Source organism: Scyliorhinus canicula, chromosome 5, assembly GCF_902713615.1.
Source record: "Scyliorhinus canicula chromosome 5, sScyCan1.1, whole genome shotgun sequence".
In the NCBI taxonomy this organism is placed as follows: Eukaryota; Metazoa; Chordata; class Chondrichthyes; order Carcharhiniformes; family Scyliorhinidae; genus Scyliorhinus; species Scyliorhinus canicula.
Genome location: NC_052150.1, coordinates 150,848,936 through 150,870,045, shown reverse-complemented (window position 1 = coordinate 150,870,045; position 21,110 = coordinate 150,848,936). Strand labels below are relative to the sequence as shown.

At 50.3% G+C, this 21,110-nt stretch overlaps 1 protein-coding gene across 6 annotated transcripts in view; it reads left to right on the top strand.

The window, feature by feature from the left end:
- The window catches only part of dazl (deleted in azoospermia-like), a 280,980-nt gene that overhangs the window by 73,166 nt on the left and 186,704 nt on the right, over positions 1-21,110 (top strand). For all 6 annotated transcript variants that reach the window (XM_038797816.1, XM_038797817.1, XM_038797819.1 and 3 more), the window contains exon 2: positions 1,971-2,120. In XM_038797816.1, the coding sequence (XP_038653744.1) occupies positions 1,971-2,120 (150 nt within the window). The remainder of the gene's footprint in view (positions 1-1,970; positions 2,121-21,110) is intronic.

Genomic DNA, 21,110 nt, shown 5'->3' with positions numbered 1-21,110 from the left:
CATCATATTTCTCCCTTTTAAGTTTTATTATACTTGAAATGTTAACTTTCTCTCTCCACAGATGCTGCCAGACCAATTGAGTATTTCCAACATTGAGAGGCTTTTCAGTTGATGGGTGGGGAGGTCACTGGTTTCACTGCAGCTGAAGACTGGAGGAGAGGGAGGGGTAGATGGGTTGGGCAACGAGTCCATAGGGATGGAAGGGAACATTTATGATAATGGCAGAGAAGGTTTGAAGACGTTTGGGTTGGATTTGTCATTCTGGCTCATGAGCAATGCTGGAAAAGCACATAATGCCGTTATCTGCCATCTACCAATGATCAGCAACCACTCCCTTTTCTCCACCCGCCCAATTCAATGCAAACTCTCAATTTTCCCTTTCACCCCTGTTCAAGATGCTTGGTATACCTAATAAAATAATTTCTATACCAATAATTCATTCTTCCCACCTCTCTGCCTCTTTTTTTTTTAAGCCCAAATGCTGACTTGACCATCTCCGAAGAAGTTGATAAACGGTTTCCATCTCCGAGCAAACCGCTCCACAGACCCTCAAGATTAACTTGATTTTTTTCCAGCCTAAGGAATTTCGTAAGAGAACGGTAGAGGTGGTGCTCCCAAGCTAGTGGTCCCATTCTGACCTCTTTCCCCCACTACCCACTTCCTTACCATAGTTATATTTGCTGCCCAGTAATAATTCTAAGTTTGGCAAGGTCAGCCCGACCTCCATGTCCCTGCTTCAGCAGCACCTTCTTTTCCCACCCACGCAAACCCCAAAATAAATATATTGATCTTCCAAAAGAAGGCCTTTACGAAAAGAAACCTCAGCTGTACTGTCATCTTCACGGACTGCACCCATCCATCACCTAAAGGCTACTTAACAAAATGGTACCAGGAAGTCTTTGTAGATATTTTTAATAGTATTGAAGCAGATTCTATTGGCATCATTTATGGAAGTCAGCCATTTTGTTCTGCTCAAACAATCAGACCATTTACAAGGAAATCTACAAAATCCCAGTTCGCACCGTCTTGAATGGTGGAATTAGGTGGATTGGCCATGATAAATTGCCCTTAGTGTCCAAAATTGCCCTGAGTGTTCGGTGGGGTTACTGGGTTATGGGGATAGGGTGGAGGTGTTGACCTTGGGTAGGGTGCTCTTTCCAAGAGTCGGTGCAGACTCGATAGGCTGAATGGCCTCCTTCTACACTGTATATTCTATGAATGCTGATCTGACTGTATCCAAGGTGGTAAAAGTGATGATTGGCTGAGTGCATAGAACTATCTGGTTTGTATTGAGCTTTTCATGACTTGTGGTTTAACTGTACTGATTTGCTAATTTACTGAAACCACAGAAATGTGTAATGTACTTGATACTTCTGCCCTGTGATGAGTTGGAATTCTTTGGAGTGTTGTGAAAGTTTACGAGGTTGGTGAAAAAATATTTTTGGAAGGGGCAGGAAGAAATACGATCCAAGTATTTCTCCTTTATTCCTCCTTAAGTTTACAAACTTTAAAAAAAAAAGTTGCTGGCACTGTCTAAATCTTTTTCCAAACTAGCTATCCTAATACATTTTGAGCAAGACTATTAATATTGTGCTACTTTTGTATTGAATTAGTTTTGCATATTCTTAATCAATGGTTTAAGACTGCTGAAACTTCCCAGGTTCGATCCCGGCCCTGGGCACAGTCTCCCGAAACCCACGCAACCCAATGATATGCAGGATAGGTGGATGGCCATGCTAAATTGCCCCTTAATTGGAAAAAAATAATTGGGTACTTTAAATTTATGAACAAAAAATACTGCTGAAACATGTTCATCGGTGGAACATTTGGAAACAAAATGCTTCTCTAAATCAAGCCATTATTCAAGGTGAAAATACTTCTCTGGCACCACCCAGCCCCTCTTTTGGATTCCAAAAATTTGCCAAGATGTAAACTAAACCTGAATTTCTAAACATTTTCCCTATTTGCAGTCCGGAAGAATCATTGAAGCACAAGATAGTGATGTCAGTCAGGAACTGGAGAGTCCGTCGTCTGCAGCATCTGCAGTGAGTCGAAGATATGTCTTGCCAAGTGGAAGAATCATGCCGAACACAATTTTTGTTGGTGGAATTGACTTTGAGGTATGCTTGATATAATGTTGCTGTTTATGAAATAGTTTGGAATGTTTGCATTGCTCTGTAGAATAACCTGCAGTTTTTCGCAGCATGTATCACATGCACTAGGTTAAAAAGGTTTGTATCTGCTCAATCCACCCATGTCAAAAATGCACATTTACGTTTGATGATGGTGTTTGAGAACTAATAGGATACTGAAATATTATTGGTACCCTTTAAAACGTGTTCTGTGTAAATGTATGTTAAACAAAACAGAGGTCAAAGCTAGTACCCTATTAACGTAAAATAAAATCCTACTGTCAGCATCTGGGTCGAGGGGAACAGAGTTAAAGTTTCGGGTCTGAGACCTTGCATCAGAATACTTGTGATGAAAGATCATGGACCTGAAATGTTAACTGTTCCCCTTGACGAAGATGCTGGCAGACCTGTTGCATAGTCCAGATTTTTAGCATCTGTAGTATTTTGCTTTCTAAAAATGTATTGCAGGACATGTATTATTTGATTTGAAGAGTTTGATATTCATTTTTATCTTTGGATTTATGCAGACAGGTCATTCCAGACATTAAAAAAACATAGCACATACGACCGACCGATACACAATGTAAAGACATAGGCACAGACATAGCGTAAAGCATACGGACTGTAGAACGACTCGGTAGAGAAGATGCATGGAGAGATCAGCTTAATCCATAAGAGGGTCATTCAGGAGTCTAGTAAATGGGGGGAAAAGTTGTTTTCGAAACTGTTAGTGCGTGTACTTAGACTTTTGTATCTCCTGCCCGATGAAAGACCAAATAACCTGGGTGGAAGGGGCCTTTGATTATGTTGCCTGCTTTCCCAAGGCAACGGGAGCTGTCGATGGATGGGAGGTGGGTTTGCGTGATGGGCTATGTTCACGACTGTAGTTTCTTACAGTCTTGGGCCGAGCAGTTGCCATACCAAGCTGTGATGCAGTCAGATAGGATGCTTTCTATGCTGCATCTGTACAGGTTGGTAAGAGTCCATGTGGACATAGCAGAATTTCCTTCATTTCCTGAGAGCATATAGGTGCTGCTGTGCTTTCTTGGTCATAGCATTGACGTGGGTGGACCAGGATAGATTGGTGATGTGCACTTCTAGGAATTTGAAGCTGTCAACCATCTCCAGCTTGGCACCATTGATGCAGGCAGAGGTATGTATGATACTTCACTTCCTGAAGTCAATAACCAGCTCCTTGGTTTTGCTGACGTTGAGGGAAAGATTGTTGTCGTTACACCACCCCACTAGGTTTTCGATCTCCACCTTTACTCTGACTCATCATTGTTCGAGATCTGACCCACTACGTTTGTGCCATCAGCAAACTTGTAGATGGAGTTGGAACCAAATTTTGCCACACGGTAGTGATGTGTATAGTGAGTACAGTAGGGGGTTACGTACACAATACCTTGCGGGCCCCAGTATTGACGACTATCATAGTAAGAAGTCTTACAACACCAGGTTAAAGTCCACCATGTTTGTTTCAGACACTAGCTTTCTGAGTACTGTTCCTTCCTCGGGCGATTTTACCCGAGGAAGGAGCAGTGCTCCGAATGCTGGTGCTTGAAACAAACATGTTGGACTTTAACCTGGTGTTGTAAGACTTCTTACTGTGCTCGCCCCAGTCCAACGCCGGCATCTCCACATCATGATGACTATGATGGAAGAGGTGTTGTTTATCCTTGCTGATTGTGGTCTGTGGCTCGGCAGTCGAGGATCCAGTTGCAGAGGGAGGTGGTCTTAGATTTTGGCGTTTTAATATGATCTTGTCTGTGATTGTGTTGAAGGCGGAGCTGGAGTCGGTGAATAGATGCTCCAGGTATGGGTGTAGGGCAAGGGAGATGGCATCTGATATAACCAACCTCTCTAAGCACTTCATAATGATAGACGTCAAGGCCACTGGACGGTAGTCGTTGAGGCACATTGCCTGGTTCTTCTTTGGCACCGGTATGATGGTCTTCTTCAAGCAGGTGGGAACCTCGGAAAGGAGTAAGAAGAGATTGAAGATATCTGCAACTGCACCTTGCTAGTTGGTCCGCGCCGGATCGGAGTGCACAACCAGGGACTCAGTCAGGACCTGTTGCTTCCCGAGGGATCGCTTTCCAGGCTGATCTGACTTTGGAAGCTATGCCTTATGGGTGTGCCCAAGGCTGCTGGGCAGTTGATGACTGTTGGTTTCCTGTTTGAAATGAACATTTGATTTCATTGGGGTGTGCTGTTGCCAGAGATTCTACTTGCGTTGCTTTATAGCCTGTTATGTTGTTTAAGCCTTGCTACAGTCTAGCTTGGTCTAGTAATGTCTCTTGGCATTTACTGATGGGTTTCTGGAGGCTGTATCCAGATTTCTTGTATAGGTCAGGGTCACCTGTCTTTTTCTCCTCCCCCCCCCCCCCCCCGTGTATACAAAAGAGAAAAAATAAATACACGCCCATCGTTGGCAAAGATTTAACCCACACAAAAACAAAGAGACAACCCCCCGGGGTTGCTGCTGCTGCTGACCTTTTGATTTTACCGTTCTTCCAGGAGAAATAGGAATGGTTGCCATCTCCTGAAAAACCCCTGCACTGACCCCCTTAGGGCAAATTTCACCCTCTCCAATTAAAAAAACCCCGCCATATTGTTGACCCAGGCTTCCACGCTTGGGGGGCCTCGCATCCTTCCACTGAAGAAGAATCCTCCGCCGGGCTACTAGGGACGCAAAGGCCAGAACACCGGCCTCTTTCGCCTCCTGCATTCCCGGCTCCACTGCAACCCCAAATATTGCGAGTCCCCAGCCTGGATTGACCCTGGATCCTACCACCCTCGATACCGTCCTTGCTACACCCTTCCATGCCCTTCTGGGCATGCCCAGAACATGTGGACATGGTTTGCTGGGCCCCCAGAGCACCTAATGCACCTGTCCTCGCTCCCAAAAAACCGGCTCATCCGTGTCCCGGTCATATGAGCCCTATGCAGCACCTTAAACAGTATGAGGCTATGCCTTGCACAAGAAGAGGAGGAGTTCACCCTTTCCAGGGCATCCACCCACGTCCCCCCCCCTCAATCTCCTCGCCCAGCTCCTCCTCGCATTTACCTTTCAGCTCCTCCACGGAGGCCTCGTCCACCTCCTGCATCACCTGGTACGCTTCCGAGATCCTCCCCTGTCCTGAACCCCACGCGGCGGCAGCAGAGGGAACGCCGCCACCTGCCGCCTAACAAAACTCCCTTACTTGCATGTACCTAAAGGTGTTCCCCGGGGGGGGAGCCAAAACTTCCCTTCCAGCTCACCCAGGCTCGCGAACTTCCCGTCTATGAACAGGTCCCCCAGCCTCCTGATACCTGCCCTGTGCCAACTCAGGAACCCGCCATCAATTCTCCCCAGAACAAACCGGTGGTTCCCCCGTATCGGGGACCCCATCGATGCCCCCACCTCCCCCCTGTGCCGCCTCCATTGCCCCCAAATCTTGAGGGTAGCTGCCACCACCGGGCTCGTGGTATACATCGTTGGAGGGAGCGGCAGCGGCGCCGTTACCAGCACTTCCAGGCTCGAGCCCACACAGGATGCCATCTCCATCCTCTTCCATGCTGCCCCCTCCCCGTCCATTACCCACTTACGCACCATCGCTGCGTTGGCAGCCCAATAATATCCACCGAGGTTGGGCAGCGCCAGCCCCCCCATCCCTGCCCCGCTCCAGAATCCCCCTCGGGGTCCCGTGCGCCCACACAAATCCCGTAATGCTCCTGTTAACCCACCTGAAAAAGGCCTTCGGGATAAGGATGGGGAGGCACTGGAACAGGAACAGAAACCTCGGGCGCACCGTCATCTTGACTGACTGCACCCTACCCGCCAGAGACAGCGGCAATGATAATGCTAAATTTTGCAGTCCAGATGTAATCATCAGTCGAACACCAGATAACTTAAAAGGACCGTTTATTTACCGCGGGGCTGTAGCACAGCTGTGACTCAGAGTTACAGCAAGTGAAAAAGCAAATTTCTCTCAGTTACAGTTGACTATATATTCTTAGAAAACCCATCACACCTTTCAATCATTAGTGATACAATTAGCTAATTACGCCCCTCCTTTAAGTAATTATTTTCTTCCCATGATTAGTAATACAGTTAGTTTCATAGCATAGTAAATCTTTATCAAAAGTCCTAAGGAGTGAATCTTCCCCCGGCTGTGTTTCGTTCCCACCACAGATTCCCACAGACTGTCAATGTCATGATAACGTGTTCTCACAGGAACAATTTATTTCACAAAGCTGGTATACAGACGTGACATTCCATTTCCCATCAGGCTCCGATTTAACTTGACCAAACTCTCATTCCATTTCCCACCATACTCTGATTCTAACTTGAGCCGAACTCTCAGCAGCATGTCCCACCTCTTAAACTCCTCCTCCATTTGCTCAACCAGCCTTGAGGTTAAGCTTATGCAAGGCCCCCCAGCTCCTGGCCACCTGAACCCCCAAGTACCTGAAGCTCCTCTCTGCCCTTTTCAGCGGGGGCCTCCCAATCCCCCCCTCCTGGTCCCCCGGGTGTACCACAAACAGCTCGCTTTTCCCAAAGTTAAGCTTATACCCTGAGAAATCCCCAAATTCCCGGAGAATCCCCATCACCACCGGCATTCCCTCCACCGGGTCCGCCACATACAACAAAAGGTCGTCCGCGTAGAGCGACGCTCTGTGCTCCTCCCCACCCCGGACCAGCCCCCTCCAATCCCCCGACTCCCTCAACGCCATAGCCAGGGGTTCAATTGTCAGCGCAAAAAGTAGGGGGGGGACAGGGGACACCCCTGCCTCGTCCCTCGATATAATTGAAAATACTCCGACCTCCTCTTATTTGTGGCCACACTCTCCATCGGGGCATCATACAACAGCCTCGCCCAACTGACAAACCCCTCCCCAAACCCGAACCTTTCCAGCACCTCCCACAAGTACCCCCACTCGACCCTATCAAAGGCCTTCTTCGCATCTAGTGCCACCACTATCTCCGCCTCCCCTTCTACTGCCAGCATCATTATAACGTTCAAGAGCCTCCGTATATTAGTGTTCAGCTGCCTCCCCTTCACAAACCCCGTTTGATCCTCATGAATAACCTGCAGCACACAGTACTCAATCCTCGTGGCTAAGATCTTTGCCAACAACTTGCCGTCCACATTCAAGAATGAGATCGGCCTGTATGACCCACACTGCAGGGGATCCTTGTCTCGCTTAAGAATCAAGGAGATCAGCACCTGAGACATCGTCGGGGGCAAAGCCCCCCCCTCCCTTGCCTTGTTAAAGGTCCTAACCAACAGGGGGCCCAGCAGGTCTGCATACGTCTTGTAAAATTCAACCGGGAACCCATCCGGCCCCCGCGCTTTCCCCAACTGCATGTTCCCTGTCCCTTTGACCAGCTTCTCAAGCTCAACTGGTGCTCCCAGACCCTCCACCCGTCCCTCCTCCACCCTCTGAAATCTCTGCCTGTCTAAAAAGCGCCCCATCCCCCCCTCCTCCGCCGGAGGTTCGGACCGATATAGTCTCTCATAAAAGTCCCTGAAGACCCCATTAATGTCTACCCCCCCCTCCGCACCACATTTCCTCCCCGATCCTTAACACCACCAATCTCCCTGGCCGCGTCCTGCTTACGGAGCTGGTGTGCCTGCATCCTGTTCGCCTTCTCCCCATACTCGTACACCGCACCCTGAGCCTTTCTCCATTGAGCCTCCGCCTTTCTGGTGGTCAACAAGTCGAACTCAGCACGAAGGCTGTGCCGCTCCCTCAGCAATCCCTCCTCCGGGGCCTCCGCGAACCTCCTGTCCACCCTCACCATCTCCCCACCAATCTCTCCCTTCCTTTATCTCTGCTCCCCTCTCTCCCTGTGGGCCCGAATGTAGATCAACTCTCCCCGAACCACCGCCTTCAGCGCCTCCCAGACCGTCCCCACTCGGACCTCTCCATTATCGTTGGCCTACAGATACCACTCGATACATCCTTGAACCCGCCCCCTCACTGCCTCAACCGCCAGCAGCCCCACCTCCAAGTGCCCCAACGGGCGCTGATCCCTCTCCTCCCCTAGCTCAAGGTCCACCCAATGCGGGGCATGGTCCGAAATGGCTATCGCCGAGTACTCAGCGTCTACTACCCTCGCAATCCGCGCCCTACTCAAAATGAAAAAATCGATCAGAGAGAGTAGGCCTTATGCACATGAGAGAAGTATGCAAATTCTCTGGCCCTCGGCCTCGCGAACCTCCATGGATCCACCCCTCCCACCTGGTCCATAAACCCCCTCAGCACCTTAGCCGCCGCAGGCCTCCTACTCGTTCTGGAACTGGATCAATCCAGTGGCGGATCCAGCCCCCCCCCCATTATCAGGCCCCCCGCCTCCAAATCTGGAATCTGGCCCAATATGCGCCGCATGAAACCTGCATCATCCCAATTCGGGCCGTATACATTGACCAGCACCACCCGCTTCCCTTGTAGCTTGCCGCTCACCATCACATACCTCCCGCCGCTGTCTGCCACCACACTCGATGCCTCAAACGACACCCTCTTCCCCACCAGGATCCCCCCCCCCCCCCCCCCCCCCCCCCCCCTGGTTTTTTGCATCCAGCCCCGAATGAAACACTTGGCCCACCCACCCCTTCCTCAACCTAACCTGAGCTGCCACCTTCAGGTGCATCTCCTGAAGCATAACCACGTCCGCCTTTAGCCCCCTCAGGAGCGCGAACACGCGGGACCATTTAACCGGCCCATTCAGTCCCCTCACATTCCAGGTGATCAGCCAGATAGAGGGCCACCTTCCCCCGTCAACTAGCCATCACCCTTCCGTAATCCGCCACGTGCCCGCGCCCCCCGCTCAGCCCATTCCCCACAGCGACAGACGCCCATCTCGACCCCCTCTGCACGCTCCAGCTCCTTCTTGGCCATTCCAGCAGCAACCCGGTATCTCTTCTCCCCCCCCCCCCCCCCCCCCCCCCCCCCCAGCTGCGTAACTCCAGTCATTGTACTTCCGTAAGTCAGCCGACTCCTGCTCCCGCCACCCCAATTACCCTCCCCAGTGTCACACACCCATTCCCCAATGCCAACCCCGCCCCCTGCTTCTCCAGCGTGGAAGAAAAGCCCGTGCCCCCATTCCAAGCCCCGACCCAAAACGCGGGAAGACTGGCACATGACCCAACAGGGCCGCGAACCCCACCCAAACCCGCAACCAGTGAAATAATAAAAACCCCAACATGATATGATGAAACACCCAAGTAAACAGATAACAGTCCCGAAAAGAAAAAACAGAACAGCAAAAAAACATTGTCCAATAGAACCAAATAGAAAAAAGTGAAAGGATATCAAGGAGGACAAAGCCTCCGGGCTGTATACAATGTTCCCCAGCCCTCGGTCCTCAGTTCAAGTCCAGTTTCTCTGCCTGGACAAAAGTCCAGGCCTCCTCTGGGGAGTCAAAGTAAAGTTGGCTGTCTTTATAGGTGACCCACAGGCGTTGACCCCCTTCTTGTGGAGCACTGCCTTCGCCCGGTTAAACCCAGCCCTTCTCTTCGCCACCTCCGCACTCCAGTCCTGGTAGATCCTGATCTCCGTATTCTCCCAGTTGCTACTCCTCTGCCTCTTCAACCAACGAAGCACACACTCACGGTCGACCAAGCGTTGAAAATGGACCAGCACCGCCCTGGGCGGCTCGTTCGGCCTGGGCTTCCGCAGCAGCACCCGATGGGCACCCTACAGCGAGTTCAGCAACAGGACCACGAAGGCCCCCAAATCCGAACCTTCCAGCCCCTCCGGGAGGCCCAAAATCCGCAGATTCTTCCGGCAGGAGCGATTCTCCATCTTCGCCAACCATTTCTTGTGGAGCGCCTCATGCGACTCCACCTTCACCACCAGGCCCAGGAGTTCGTCCTCGTTCTCCGATGCCTTCTGCTGCAGCTCCCGAATCTCCGCAGTCTGAGTCGTCCTGACCCTGTCGAGCGATGTCCTCAACGCCTCCAGGATCTCAGCCTTTAGTTCCTGGAAGGAGCGCAGCAGCAGCTCCTGCTGCTCCCTCGGCCACTGCTGCCACGCTGCCGGTTCCCCGTCCACCGCCATCTTGTCCTTTCTGCCTCGCACCTTCTTCTGCTGCAAAGTTGATTTTCTGGTCGCTCCACTTCTAGTCCAGCCCATCCACCGGCCGCCAAGCATAGAGGCTGCGTTCCCACCCGGGGAAAAGTCAAAACCGCTGTTGCGGGCCCTTAAAAGAGCTCGAAAGTCCAAAAATAGCGGGAGCCACCGAACGTGCGGCTTAGCACTGCATCGCCGCAACCGGAAGTCCAGGGTCACCTGTCTTGAATGCTTCAGAAGTGGCCTTCAGTAGGGAGTGAATCTCCTTGTTAATCATGGTTCCCGGTTGGGGAACATACGTAGTTCCTTCCTTGGCACGCAATCTTCTACACTGATGCCAAGATGGTGGTGGCATACTCGTTTAGGTTGGCCTCTTGAGTTCTTGAATATGGACCAGTCCACTGACTCCCAAGCAGTTGTGTAGGAGCTCTTCTCTTGCCTCGGACCCGCATTACATGACCACCTTAACTGGATTCTCCTGCTTAGGTTTCCGCTTGTATGTCAGGAGAAGGAGCACAGTCTTGTGGTCCGATTTTCTGAAGTGCAGTCGGGGGTTTGGATCGGTAGGCGCCTTTTGATGTTTGTGTAGCAGCGGCCAAGGATGTTGGCTTCCCTGGTGGAACAGGAGATGTGTTGGTGGAATTTTGCAAGTACACACTTGAGGTTGGCCTGTTTGAAGTCCCCTGTCATCATGAACAAGGCCTCCAGGTATTCTGTTTAATTGCTATCTATAGCGGTGTACAATTCATCAAACTCCTTCGTCCCTGCCATCTGGGGTGGGATGCAGATCGGCATGATGATAGCAGAAGTGAACTTCCATGGAAGATGGTATGGCGTCACTTCACAGTCGGGTATTCCATGTCCGGGAGCAGGAGTACACCAGGAGGAGTTGATGTGGAGGTAAACCCCTCCACCCTTTGCTTTGCCTGATGACGCCGTGCGGTCCATCTGGTGTATTGAGAAACCGTCTGGTTGTATGGCACTAACTGGTGAGGCTTCTCCATGAAGCCCTCAAGGTAAGTCTAGCATTAAGCTCGTCCAGCTTGTTTTCGATCGCTGGGATGTTTGCAAGGAAGAATACGCTGACGAGAGGAGACTTGAAATCACATTGTTTTAGTCTCCCTTGCAAACCAGTGTTTTCCTCCCTTCCTTGGTTGGCGGCTGCTTCTGGATGGTCCCAGGATCTGATGGGAGAAGCCTGACCTTTTTGGAAGGTAAGTGATTGTGTCTGGTGGGGTCTCTGGTGCTAGTTGTTATTTTGGGGGGTTCTCGATCTGTTCGGGTCCCAAGGTTCCACGAGGGTAGGTCTACCTTTCAGCATTTTGGGTCCTCGCATGGGGTGTCTGCCGTTTGGGCGTGTCTTAGTATGGATTGGAATTGCTGACGGGGTCTTCCTGGGTCAGGTTGGGCCGGGTAAGGTGTTTGGCTCCAGCATTGGTGGTCTGGTTGGGTGTTCCTGGAATCCGGCCTGGTCGGGCCTCCACATGGATTCCCCTCCTTTCCACTACCTGCCATTAAATCGGGGTGCTGGGCGGGCTTCTCCAGGTCGGGCCAGGTCTCTTGGTCGGGAACCAGGTCGTGCACTCCCAAGAGTGAGGTTGGGGCTGGGAGCTCCGGGTCGTGCCTCTTCCGTTTCCAGGTCGAGGCCAGGGGAGGAGTCCTAATGGGCTCGGTCATGTGGGCTGGCCCACAGATGTTGGAGGCCCCACCGTGCCGACTTCAAGATCCGCGCCCAGGGAGGGAACAGACCATGGGACCTAGCCCAATCTGCCCCAGGAAGCCCCTGCCCACGACCCAGGACCCCAGAAACAACGGAGACCGCGTCCGAGGACCCGAACACGCTGCAAGGTATTCCCGCGCCCGCAGAACACCGGGACCCATCCGAATCGCAAACTCACCCCCCCAGCAACCCCATTACCTCAACCAGCGCCCGGGACCCTACCAGACGCAACCCCGGAAATGTAAACAGCGCCCTGGACCTCGCTAGCGCCCTGGACCCCGCCAGACGCAACCACCTACCTTCCACAAGGGCAGACGTCTCCCATCGGATCCCAGGATCATCCAGCAGCAGCCGCCGACCGAGAAAGCGAGGGAAACGCAGCGGTCTGCAGGTTAGACTGAAGCAACGCGGTTTCAAGACCCCTCTCCCCAGCATACTCTTGGCAAACGTCCAAGCGATTGAAAACAAGCTGGATGAACTTAACGCCAGACTTACCTCTCAAAGGGAAGTAAGAGACTGCTGTGTGCTCTGTTTCACAGAGACGTGGCTCACCCCCCACCTCACCGGACTGTGCCATACAACCTGAAGGCTTCTCTATTCACCGGGCGGACCGCACGGCATCTTCAGGCAAAGCGAAGGGTGGAGGGGTTTGCCTCCTCATGAACTCCTCCTGGTGCTTGGATGTGGTGACCCTGGCGACCTACTGCTCCCCAGACCTGGAATACTTGACCGTAAAGTGCCGCCCATACTATCTTCCACGCGAGTTCACTTCAGCCATTATCACAGCTGTCTACATCCCACCCCAGGCAGAAGTGAGGAAGGCACTGGATGAACTGTACACAGTCATGAACAACTATGAAACAGAACACCCGGAGGCCTTGTTCATTGTGGCCGGAGACTTCAACAAAGCCAACCTCGAGTGTACTGCCAAAATTCCACCAGCATATCTCCTGTCCCACCAGGGGCGACAACACTCTTGACCACTGCTACTCAAAAAATCAAGGGCGCCTACCGTTCCATCCCCCGACCGCACTTTGGGAAATCAGACCATAAGACTGTGCTCCTTCTCCCGGCTTACAAGCAGAAACTCAAGCGGGAGAATCCAGCTAAGAAGGTTGTGCAGTGCTGGTCCGAGGAGACAGAAGAGCTCTTGCGTGACTGCTTAGAGACAGTGGATTGGTCCATATTTAAGAACTCAGCGACTAACTTAAATGAGTATGCCCCCACCGTCACAGACTTCATCAGCAAATGTGTGGACGACTGCGTGCCAAAGAAAGCAGTACGTATGTTCCCCAACCGGAAACCATGGCTCAACCGCGACCTACTGAAGGACAGATCTGAGGCGTTCAAGGCAGACGACCCTGTCCTATACAAGAAATCCAGGTATGACCTCCGCAAAGCCATCCGAGATGCCAAGAGAGAATATCAAACTAAGCTAGAGTCACAGACAGACTCTCGGCGGTTGTAGCAAGGACTAAACAACATAACGGGCTACAAAGCGAAGCCGAGCAGTATCTCTGGCAGCAGCGCACCCCTCCCCGATGAACTTAATGCATTCTATGCTCGGTTTGAGCAGGTAACCAACAATCCGCTGTCGAGTGCCCCAGCAGCCCATAATTCACCCATACCCACCATCAGTTTCCGAAGTCAGATCGGCCTTCCTGAAAGTGAACCCACGGAAGGCGATGGGCCCAGACGGGATCCCTGGTCGTGCACTCAGAGCCTGCGCATACCAGCTGGCAGAGGTATTCACAGACATCTTTAACCTATCCCTACTCCACTCCGAGGTCCCCACCTGCTTCAAGAAAACCACCATCATACCGGTACCAAAGAAGAACCAGGCAATATGCCTCAATGACTACTGCCCGGTGGCCCTGACGTCAGTTGTAATGAAGTGCTTCGAGAGGCTTGACCCGGAACGCCTTGACCCACTTCAATTCGCATACCATCGCAACCAGTCCACATCAGACGCCATTTCCCTGGCCCTACACTCATCCCTAGAGCATCTCGAAAACAAGGACTCCTACATCAGACTCCTATTTATTGACTACAGCTCCGCCTTCAACACCATAATCCCAGCCAAGCTCATATCAAAGCTCCAAAACCTAGGACTTGGCTCTCTGCTCTGCAACTGGATCCTTGACTTTCTGACCAACAGACCACAGTCAGTAAGAATGAACACCAACACCTCCTCCACAATAGTCCTCAATACCGGTGCCCCGCAAGGCTGTGCACTTAGCCCCCTACTCTACTCCCTGTACACACACGACTGCGTGGCAAAACTTGGTTCCAACTCCATCTACAAGTTTGCTGACGATACGACCATAGTGGGCCGGATCTCGAATAACGACGAGTTCGAATACAGTAGGGTGATAGAGAACCTAGTGGAGTGGTTTAATGACAGCAATCTCTCCCTCAATGCCAGCAAAACTAAAGAGCTGGTCATCGACTTCCGGAAGCAAAGTACTGTACATACCCCTGTCAGCATCAACGGAGCCGAGGTGGAGATGGTGAGCAGTTTCAAATTCCTAGGGGCGCACATCACCAAAAATCTATCCTGGTCCACTCACGTCGACGCTATCGCCAAGAAAGCACAACAGCGCCTATACTTCCTCAGGAAACTAAGGAAATTCGGCATGTCCACATTAACCCTTACCAACTTTTACAGATGCACTATAGAAAGCATCCTATCGGGCTGCATCACAGCATGGTATGGCAATTGCTCGGCCCAGGACCGCAAGGAACTTCAGAGTCGTGAATACCGCCCAGTCCATCACACAAACCTGCCAGTATAGGCGCTGTTGTGCTTTCACATGAAGGAAAAGGTATTGAACTGGGCTAAGAGGAAGCGGGTGGTACAGTGGGCTGGTGCCAAGGTTTGTATCTATCAGGATTTGACGGTGGAACTAGCAAAGCGGTGAGTGGCTTTCGACCGAGTGAAGGCGGCATTGTGCGACAGTTGAGTGCTGTTTGGAGTGGTGTATCCAGCAAAGCGAAGAGTGACCTACAACTCCAGAGACTTTTTTGAGGTGGCAGAGACATTTGAGGGCAGAAGGCTTGGGACGGAAGTAAAAAGTGGGAGAATGTATATATGTAGATTTGAATAATGTTCCTATTTCAACTACTTCCTGTTGGAGGTTAAAGGGGAGGGAAGGAAAGGCCTGAGGAGGGGCCCCTGCACTCGCTAACTTAAGTCGGCTAGTGAATGGAGATGTGGGGAGAGGGGCTGTGGACATTGGAGCCTGGTGAGCAGGTTTCAATGGGCCTAGGAAGTGGAAAAAAAAGGGGGGGAATCGATACTGGGTGGGGTTTCTTTGAGAGGGAGTTTAGGGGGGGGGATTCTGGGTGAGAAGGGAATGGGGTTCAATGTCAAATAGGGATAGGTCAGGCTCAGTAGGTAGGGCCTGCAATTATGATGGTGGATAAGCGGGGGGGGGGGAAGGGGAGAAGAGAGAGAGAGAAGAGAACACCTGTTAGGATAGTTACGTGGAACATGAGGGAGTTGGGAGGCACATTTGAAAAGTTTGAAAGCAGATGTGGTGATGCTGCAGATCACCTGAGGGTGAAGGATCAGGTGAGACTTAGAAAGGGCTGGGTTAGCCAGGTATTTCACTCTGGTTTTGATAGTAGGGCGCAGGGGGTTGTGGCCTGGTGAATAAAAAGAGTGAGGTGAAAATCGCTTATTGTCACAAGTAGGCTTCAATGAAGTTACTGTGAAAAGCCCCTAGTCGCCACATTCCGACGCCTGTTCGGGGTACGGGAATTGAACCGTGCTGCTGGCCTGCCTGGGTCTGCTTTAAAAGCCAGCGATTTAGCCCAGTGTGCTAAACCAGGTTCCAAATGGAGAAAGTTGTGGCAGATCAGGGAGGTGGGTATGTAATAGTGACAGGGGCATTGGAGGAGTCATTGGTGGCGGTAAGTGTGTATGGTTCCAACTGGGATGATGCAGGTTTTGTAAAGGTGTGTGGGGCCATCCCTGACTTGGATTCACATGAATTTATGGTGGGTAGAGACTGGAACATGGTGCAGGAGCCAAAATTGGACAGGTCACGACCGCGACCGCTTACCCAGTTGGGATGTGAAGGTTTTGGCTGGGCTAATAGTGGAAATAGGAGGAGTGGACCCTTGGAAGTTCTTGTACCTGGGGGAGTGTGAGTATTCTTTCTTCTATTCAGTTCCTAAGGCCTATTCACGGATAGATTTTTTTTTTGTGTGGTCGGGAAGTCGCTGTTGGTCGGGATCAAGGGGTCAGAATATTCGGCAATTGCGATATTGGACCACACTGTGTTTATATGGTGTTGGAGAACGGAATAATGCAGAGGCAGGGGTGGAGATTGGATGTGGGCTGTTGGGAGACCTTGGGTTTTGTGATAAGATTGGAAAAGTGATTGAGCAATATTTGCAGTTTAATTGTACGGGTGAGGTCTCGTGTGGTGGTATGGGAAGCTTTGAAGACAGTGATGAGGGGGGAGGTGATCATTTAAGACAAAGGGGGATAAGGAGCAGAGGGTGGAGCGGCAAAGGTTAATAGATGGGATGTTGCAGAGGATATGGATCCAACACTGTTTGGGGAAAAAAAGGAAGGAGCTACAGGTGAATTTTGACCGGCTATCCACAAGGAAGGCGGTGTGCAAATTGAGGCGGGTAAGGGGAGCGGTCTACGAGTATGGCGAGAAGGCCATCTTCGGAGGGAGGTAATGGCGAGGGAAATTGCTACAGTTCGAGATGGGACAGGGAAGTTGGTCGTGGCTCCGGATGAGATTAACAGGGTTTTCGAGTTATATGAGGGGTTGTATAGGTCGGAACCACGGGGGAGGATTGGGAATGCAGGAATTTCTGGATTGTTTGGAATATCCGATGTTGCGGAGGAGGGGGGAGGATGGGGGACGAGAGGATAGGACCACAGTGGAGGGGGTGATGGGGAGCAGGAAATAAGGATGCGATTAGGAGGATGCAGTCAGGGAAGGTAGCAGGGCCGGATGGGTTTGAGGCAGGTATCGGTCTCCTTGCTCAAAAAGGGTGTGTGTGGTGATGGTGTGTGGGTTATTTGAGGGGTATGGTGGCTAGGATTAAGACAGCGCTGTTGCAGAGAGGACAGCAGTCGGGAGTTGGGTCTCCCAAATTTATTCTTTTATTACAGGGTGGCGCCAGGGAAATACTCGCCGTGGCGACGCGCAAGATCTGGAGGCAGTTGCCTGAGCACTTTAAGTTGTGGGCGGGGTCAAGGGAATCACAGATTTGAACCAGGGAGGTGGAATGGTAATTTTCAGAGATGGGAGGAGTTGAGGTATTAAAGGATTTGTTTCTGGGGGCTGGTTTGTGAAGTTGGGAGGAGCTGGGGGGTATGCGGGGAGTATGTGGGTTGGGGCAGGGGGAGATGTTTAGATATATGCAGGTCCAAAATTTTACCAGGAAGGAGGTACAGCGTTTTCCGATTGCACCGGCCCCATTGTTGGAAGAGATATTGACGGCGGGGATTGGAAAAATGGGTGATGTCGGCGATTTATGGGGTTGTTCTGGGAGGAAAGCTATTACTGGATGGGTTAAGGAAAAGTGGAAGGAAGAGTTGGGGGAGGGCATGGAGGAGGGGTTGTGGTGTGAAGTGCTACAGCGGGTTAATGTGTCAACTTCATGTGCGAGGTTGGGGCTAATACAGTTGAAGGTGGTGTATAGGGCGCACCTCCTGGGTGAGGATGAGCTGACTTTTTGAGGGGTGGAGGATGGTTTGCGAACGCTGTGGGAGCATGGTCTCAGCAAATCAGGTTGCTATGTTTTGATCCTGCCCAAAACTGGAGGAGTATTGGAGGGAGGTCTTTAGGGTAATCTCAAAGGTGGTGCACGCGAGATTCTAATTGGGTCCCCTGGAAGCCATATGAGGGGTGTCGGATCGGCCGGGGTTGGAAGCGGGTGAAGATGCAGATGTCTTGGCCTTCGCCTTGCTGATTGCCCAAAGGCGGATTCTGTTGGGGTGGAGGTTCTCCGCCCTGTGCCTTGGTGTGGCAGGGGGACCTGCTGGAGTTCTCAGCAATCAAAAGTAAAGTTCAAGTTGAGGGGGAGAATGGAAGGGTTCTACAACTCATGGCCCTTGTTCATCTTACATTTTTATGAATTGGATAACATCGAACATTTGAGGGGGGAGTGGTTGGAATGTATAAATTAATTCTTTTTCATTGGTCTTTTGTATTCAAAATGTTGGGAGGTGTTTGAGGGTGGGTGGGATGAGGGGATTGTTGGGCAGGGGATTGCCATTGTATTTGTTTTTAATTATTTGTTGTAAATATGATAATGTGAAAAAGGAGGAGAACAAAAATATTTAAACTTAATGGCATAAGAACAAATAAAAATAAGAGTTGATAGTTTCTGGAATTGAGTTGGGTTTACAAGATGATCAGGATTGAGAACTAAATATCCCAGCATGTGTAGCTTTTGGAGAAGGCAGGCGAGAAAAGTAGTAGAGGAAAAGGATCATGGGCTTTGGATGCAGTATTATTTTGAGTAGACCTAAGAAATCTAGAAGAACGGTTAGAAATGGGGAAATGTAGCAATGAATAGTCAGCATGGATTTCAAGAGACAACCTTGTTTGAGGACGCTTTCTGCTTTTGACTAAAGTAGCAGAGTGCAGGATATGGTAATGCAGTAGATATCATTTATCTATGTTTTTAGTACATCTTTGATAAAGTTCCCCATAATACTTATTAGTAAGGTCAAAGAATGTGGAGTTGGAGGATAGGTGCCCAAATAGACTATTAACTGGCTTCAAGATGGAAAGCAGAGAGAGGTTGTTATCCATAATGGCAGAAGGTGGGAAATGGTGTTCCACCAAGATCAGTGCTGAAGTCACTGCTGTTTACATTTATGATTATGACTTTAGTCATAAATTTTCAGATGACACCAAATTGTGGGGGAGCATAGTCAACAGTGAGGTAGCATGCAACATATTGCAGAAAGATATTTGAGGCACAAGAGAAAGGAAGTGGTTGTGTAAAGAGCCATAGAAGGTGCTGATAGTATGATAGTAGCATGAAGGCAAGATAGAAGAATGTGTTAATTAAGAATAAGTGACTGATGACCCTCTGGCCGAGGGGGGCATTCAAAAATAAAAAGGGGTCAATGTTGAGGAGAACGTTAACAGCCTGAAGCTGGGAGAACTAATGTGTCAAACCTTGATTAGACCACACTTGGAGCACTATTCTGGGCACTATTATAGAAAAAATATGGGTAGGGATTCACTGAAATCCCGGCGAAGTGTTGATGCTGAAGTCGTGCAGGGCGGTGTCAACGGGCCTCCTGACCAAGCGATTCATGGCGCCGGAATGCTGCGCTCTACTCTGGTGCCGATTCATGACCCTGCACTGCCGGTGTGGGTCCGTGCATGGGCGCGTGGCTGTCTCTGCGCTGGCGCATGCGCTTAGTGGCCGTTTCCACACCAACTCTGCACAACATGGCAGAGCCCTGACCGGCAATGCGTCGACCGCGCGGGAGCGATTGCTGCAGATTCTCCTGTTGTCGGAGAATTGCGTCCCGGCATCGGAGCGGCGTGGCGGGAATTTCTTGCGTCATCGCCGTTTCTCTGACCCTGACGCGGGCTCTGAGAATCCCGGCCATGGAGTGGCTGGAGATAGTACAGAGAAGATTTACAAGGATGATGCCAGAAATGTGTTAGCATACATGCAATGAAAGGATTGACAGACTGGGGTTCCCTTCGGTTGAAAAAACAAAGCTGAGGACTCACCCAAGAACAGGTCTTTCAGATCATGAATGGGTGATCGGGTGGATATAAAAAGAATGTTTCCTCTTGTGAGGAAGAGCATAAGTGGAGGCCATCTGTTTTTTTTTAAATGGTCGCCGAGGAATTTTATATGGAATTCCAAAGAAACCTCTTTTACCCAAGAAGTGGAGTTACGTACTCCACACATTCCAAAGCTACTGAAATAGTCAACCTGTCCAAGACAATTACCATGAAGTAGTAAGAAAAGGGCCAGCCAAAAAGTAGCAATGAGAAATTTCTTTCAGTGTTGTAAATCTCTGGAATGCTTTATCTCTGAAGGTTGTGGAAACTCAGTTGCTGACTATATTCAAGAAAAGCTCAGACTCCGATTTTGGACACTTCAGGATTTTAAATAATATGGGGAAAGTTGATGTAGAAGTTCAGCCACTATTCTATTAAATGTCAGGATAGGCTTGAGCAGGCCATATGACCATTACCTGCTCGTCTTTCTTGTACTAAATGATATCGACCCGTGGGTATTTCTGGTGGGCATGTTGTCTACTTCAAGTAAATGCACATCTTGGAAGCAAGTATCACTGCTGGGATATTTCTCTCCAACATGAGTGCCTTGTCTTTCAGATAGTGGAGATGTGAGGTCACGTTCCACTAAAAATGCAAGGTGGCCAAACATGCTGCAAGAAGTGTGGTAGAAGGCGATACAATGTCAACACAAGACCCCCAGGATGATGAGCTCTGTTCATTTACAATTAATGATTGCTGCCTTCACAACAAACACTGAAAGCATCCTCCTGCTTTGACCTGGTATCAACCAAAGATCAATTCACTGTTCAGTGTTTTCACATTCTTGACCACCTCCCCACCTCTTATCTTGCAATTTGCTGCATTTCTCTTGAAGCATGTACATTATATAAAACAACACTGTACATCTGTACAACTCGTGCATATGGCAATGATTTGAGTGCTCCATAAATTGCTACGGAGTGTCTGTACTACCCATTAGGATTGAACGGGTCCAATGCAGAGTATTACTACTTTAGTGATGTTGATTAATGCCACTGAACTCTGAACCTTCAGTGAGGCTCCTTCCTGCTTCCAAGTAGGAGCCTGGACAGCCCTTGTGAAGATCCCAAAAAATGATGCTGAGTGTGACCAGATCAGGCACAAATAGGACAGTAAATACTTTGGGCCGGATTCTTTGTTTCAGAGACTGACACCGGGACTGAATCGGTAGTGTTCTACAACCGCGGAATCAGCGGCAGTTTCTGCAATTCAGGATCAGTTAATGGGCTAGCACCAATGGCACTAGAGCGATTCCAGTGGAAAAACTGTCCGATTGGCACGCGAGAGGCTGATCAGCTGCCAACAAGCACGCCACTCGCCAACACACTCATTCCAGCCAACAAGATGGCAGCCTGAAGGGCGGCACCGTGGTTCATGGATTCACAGATGCGGAGCTTGAGACCCTGC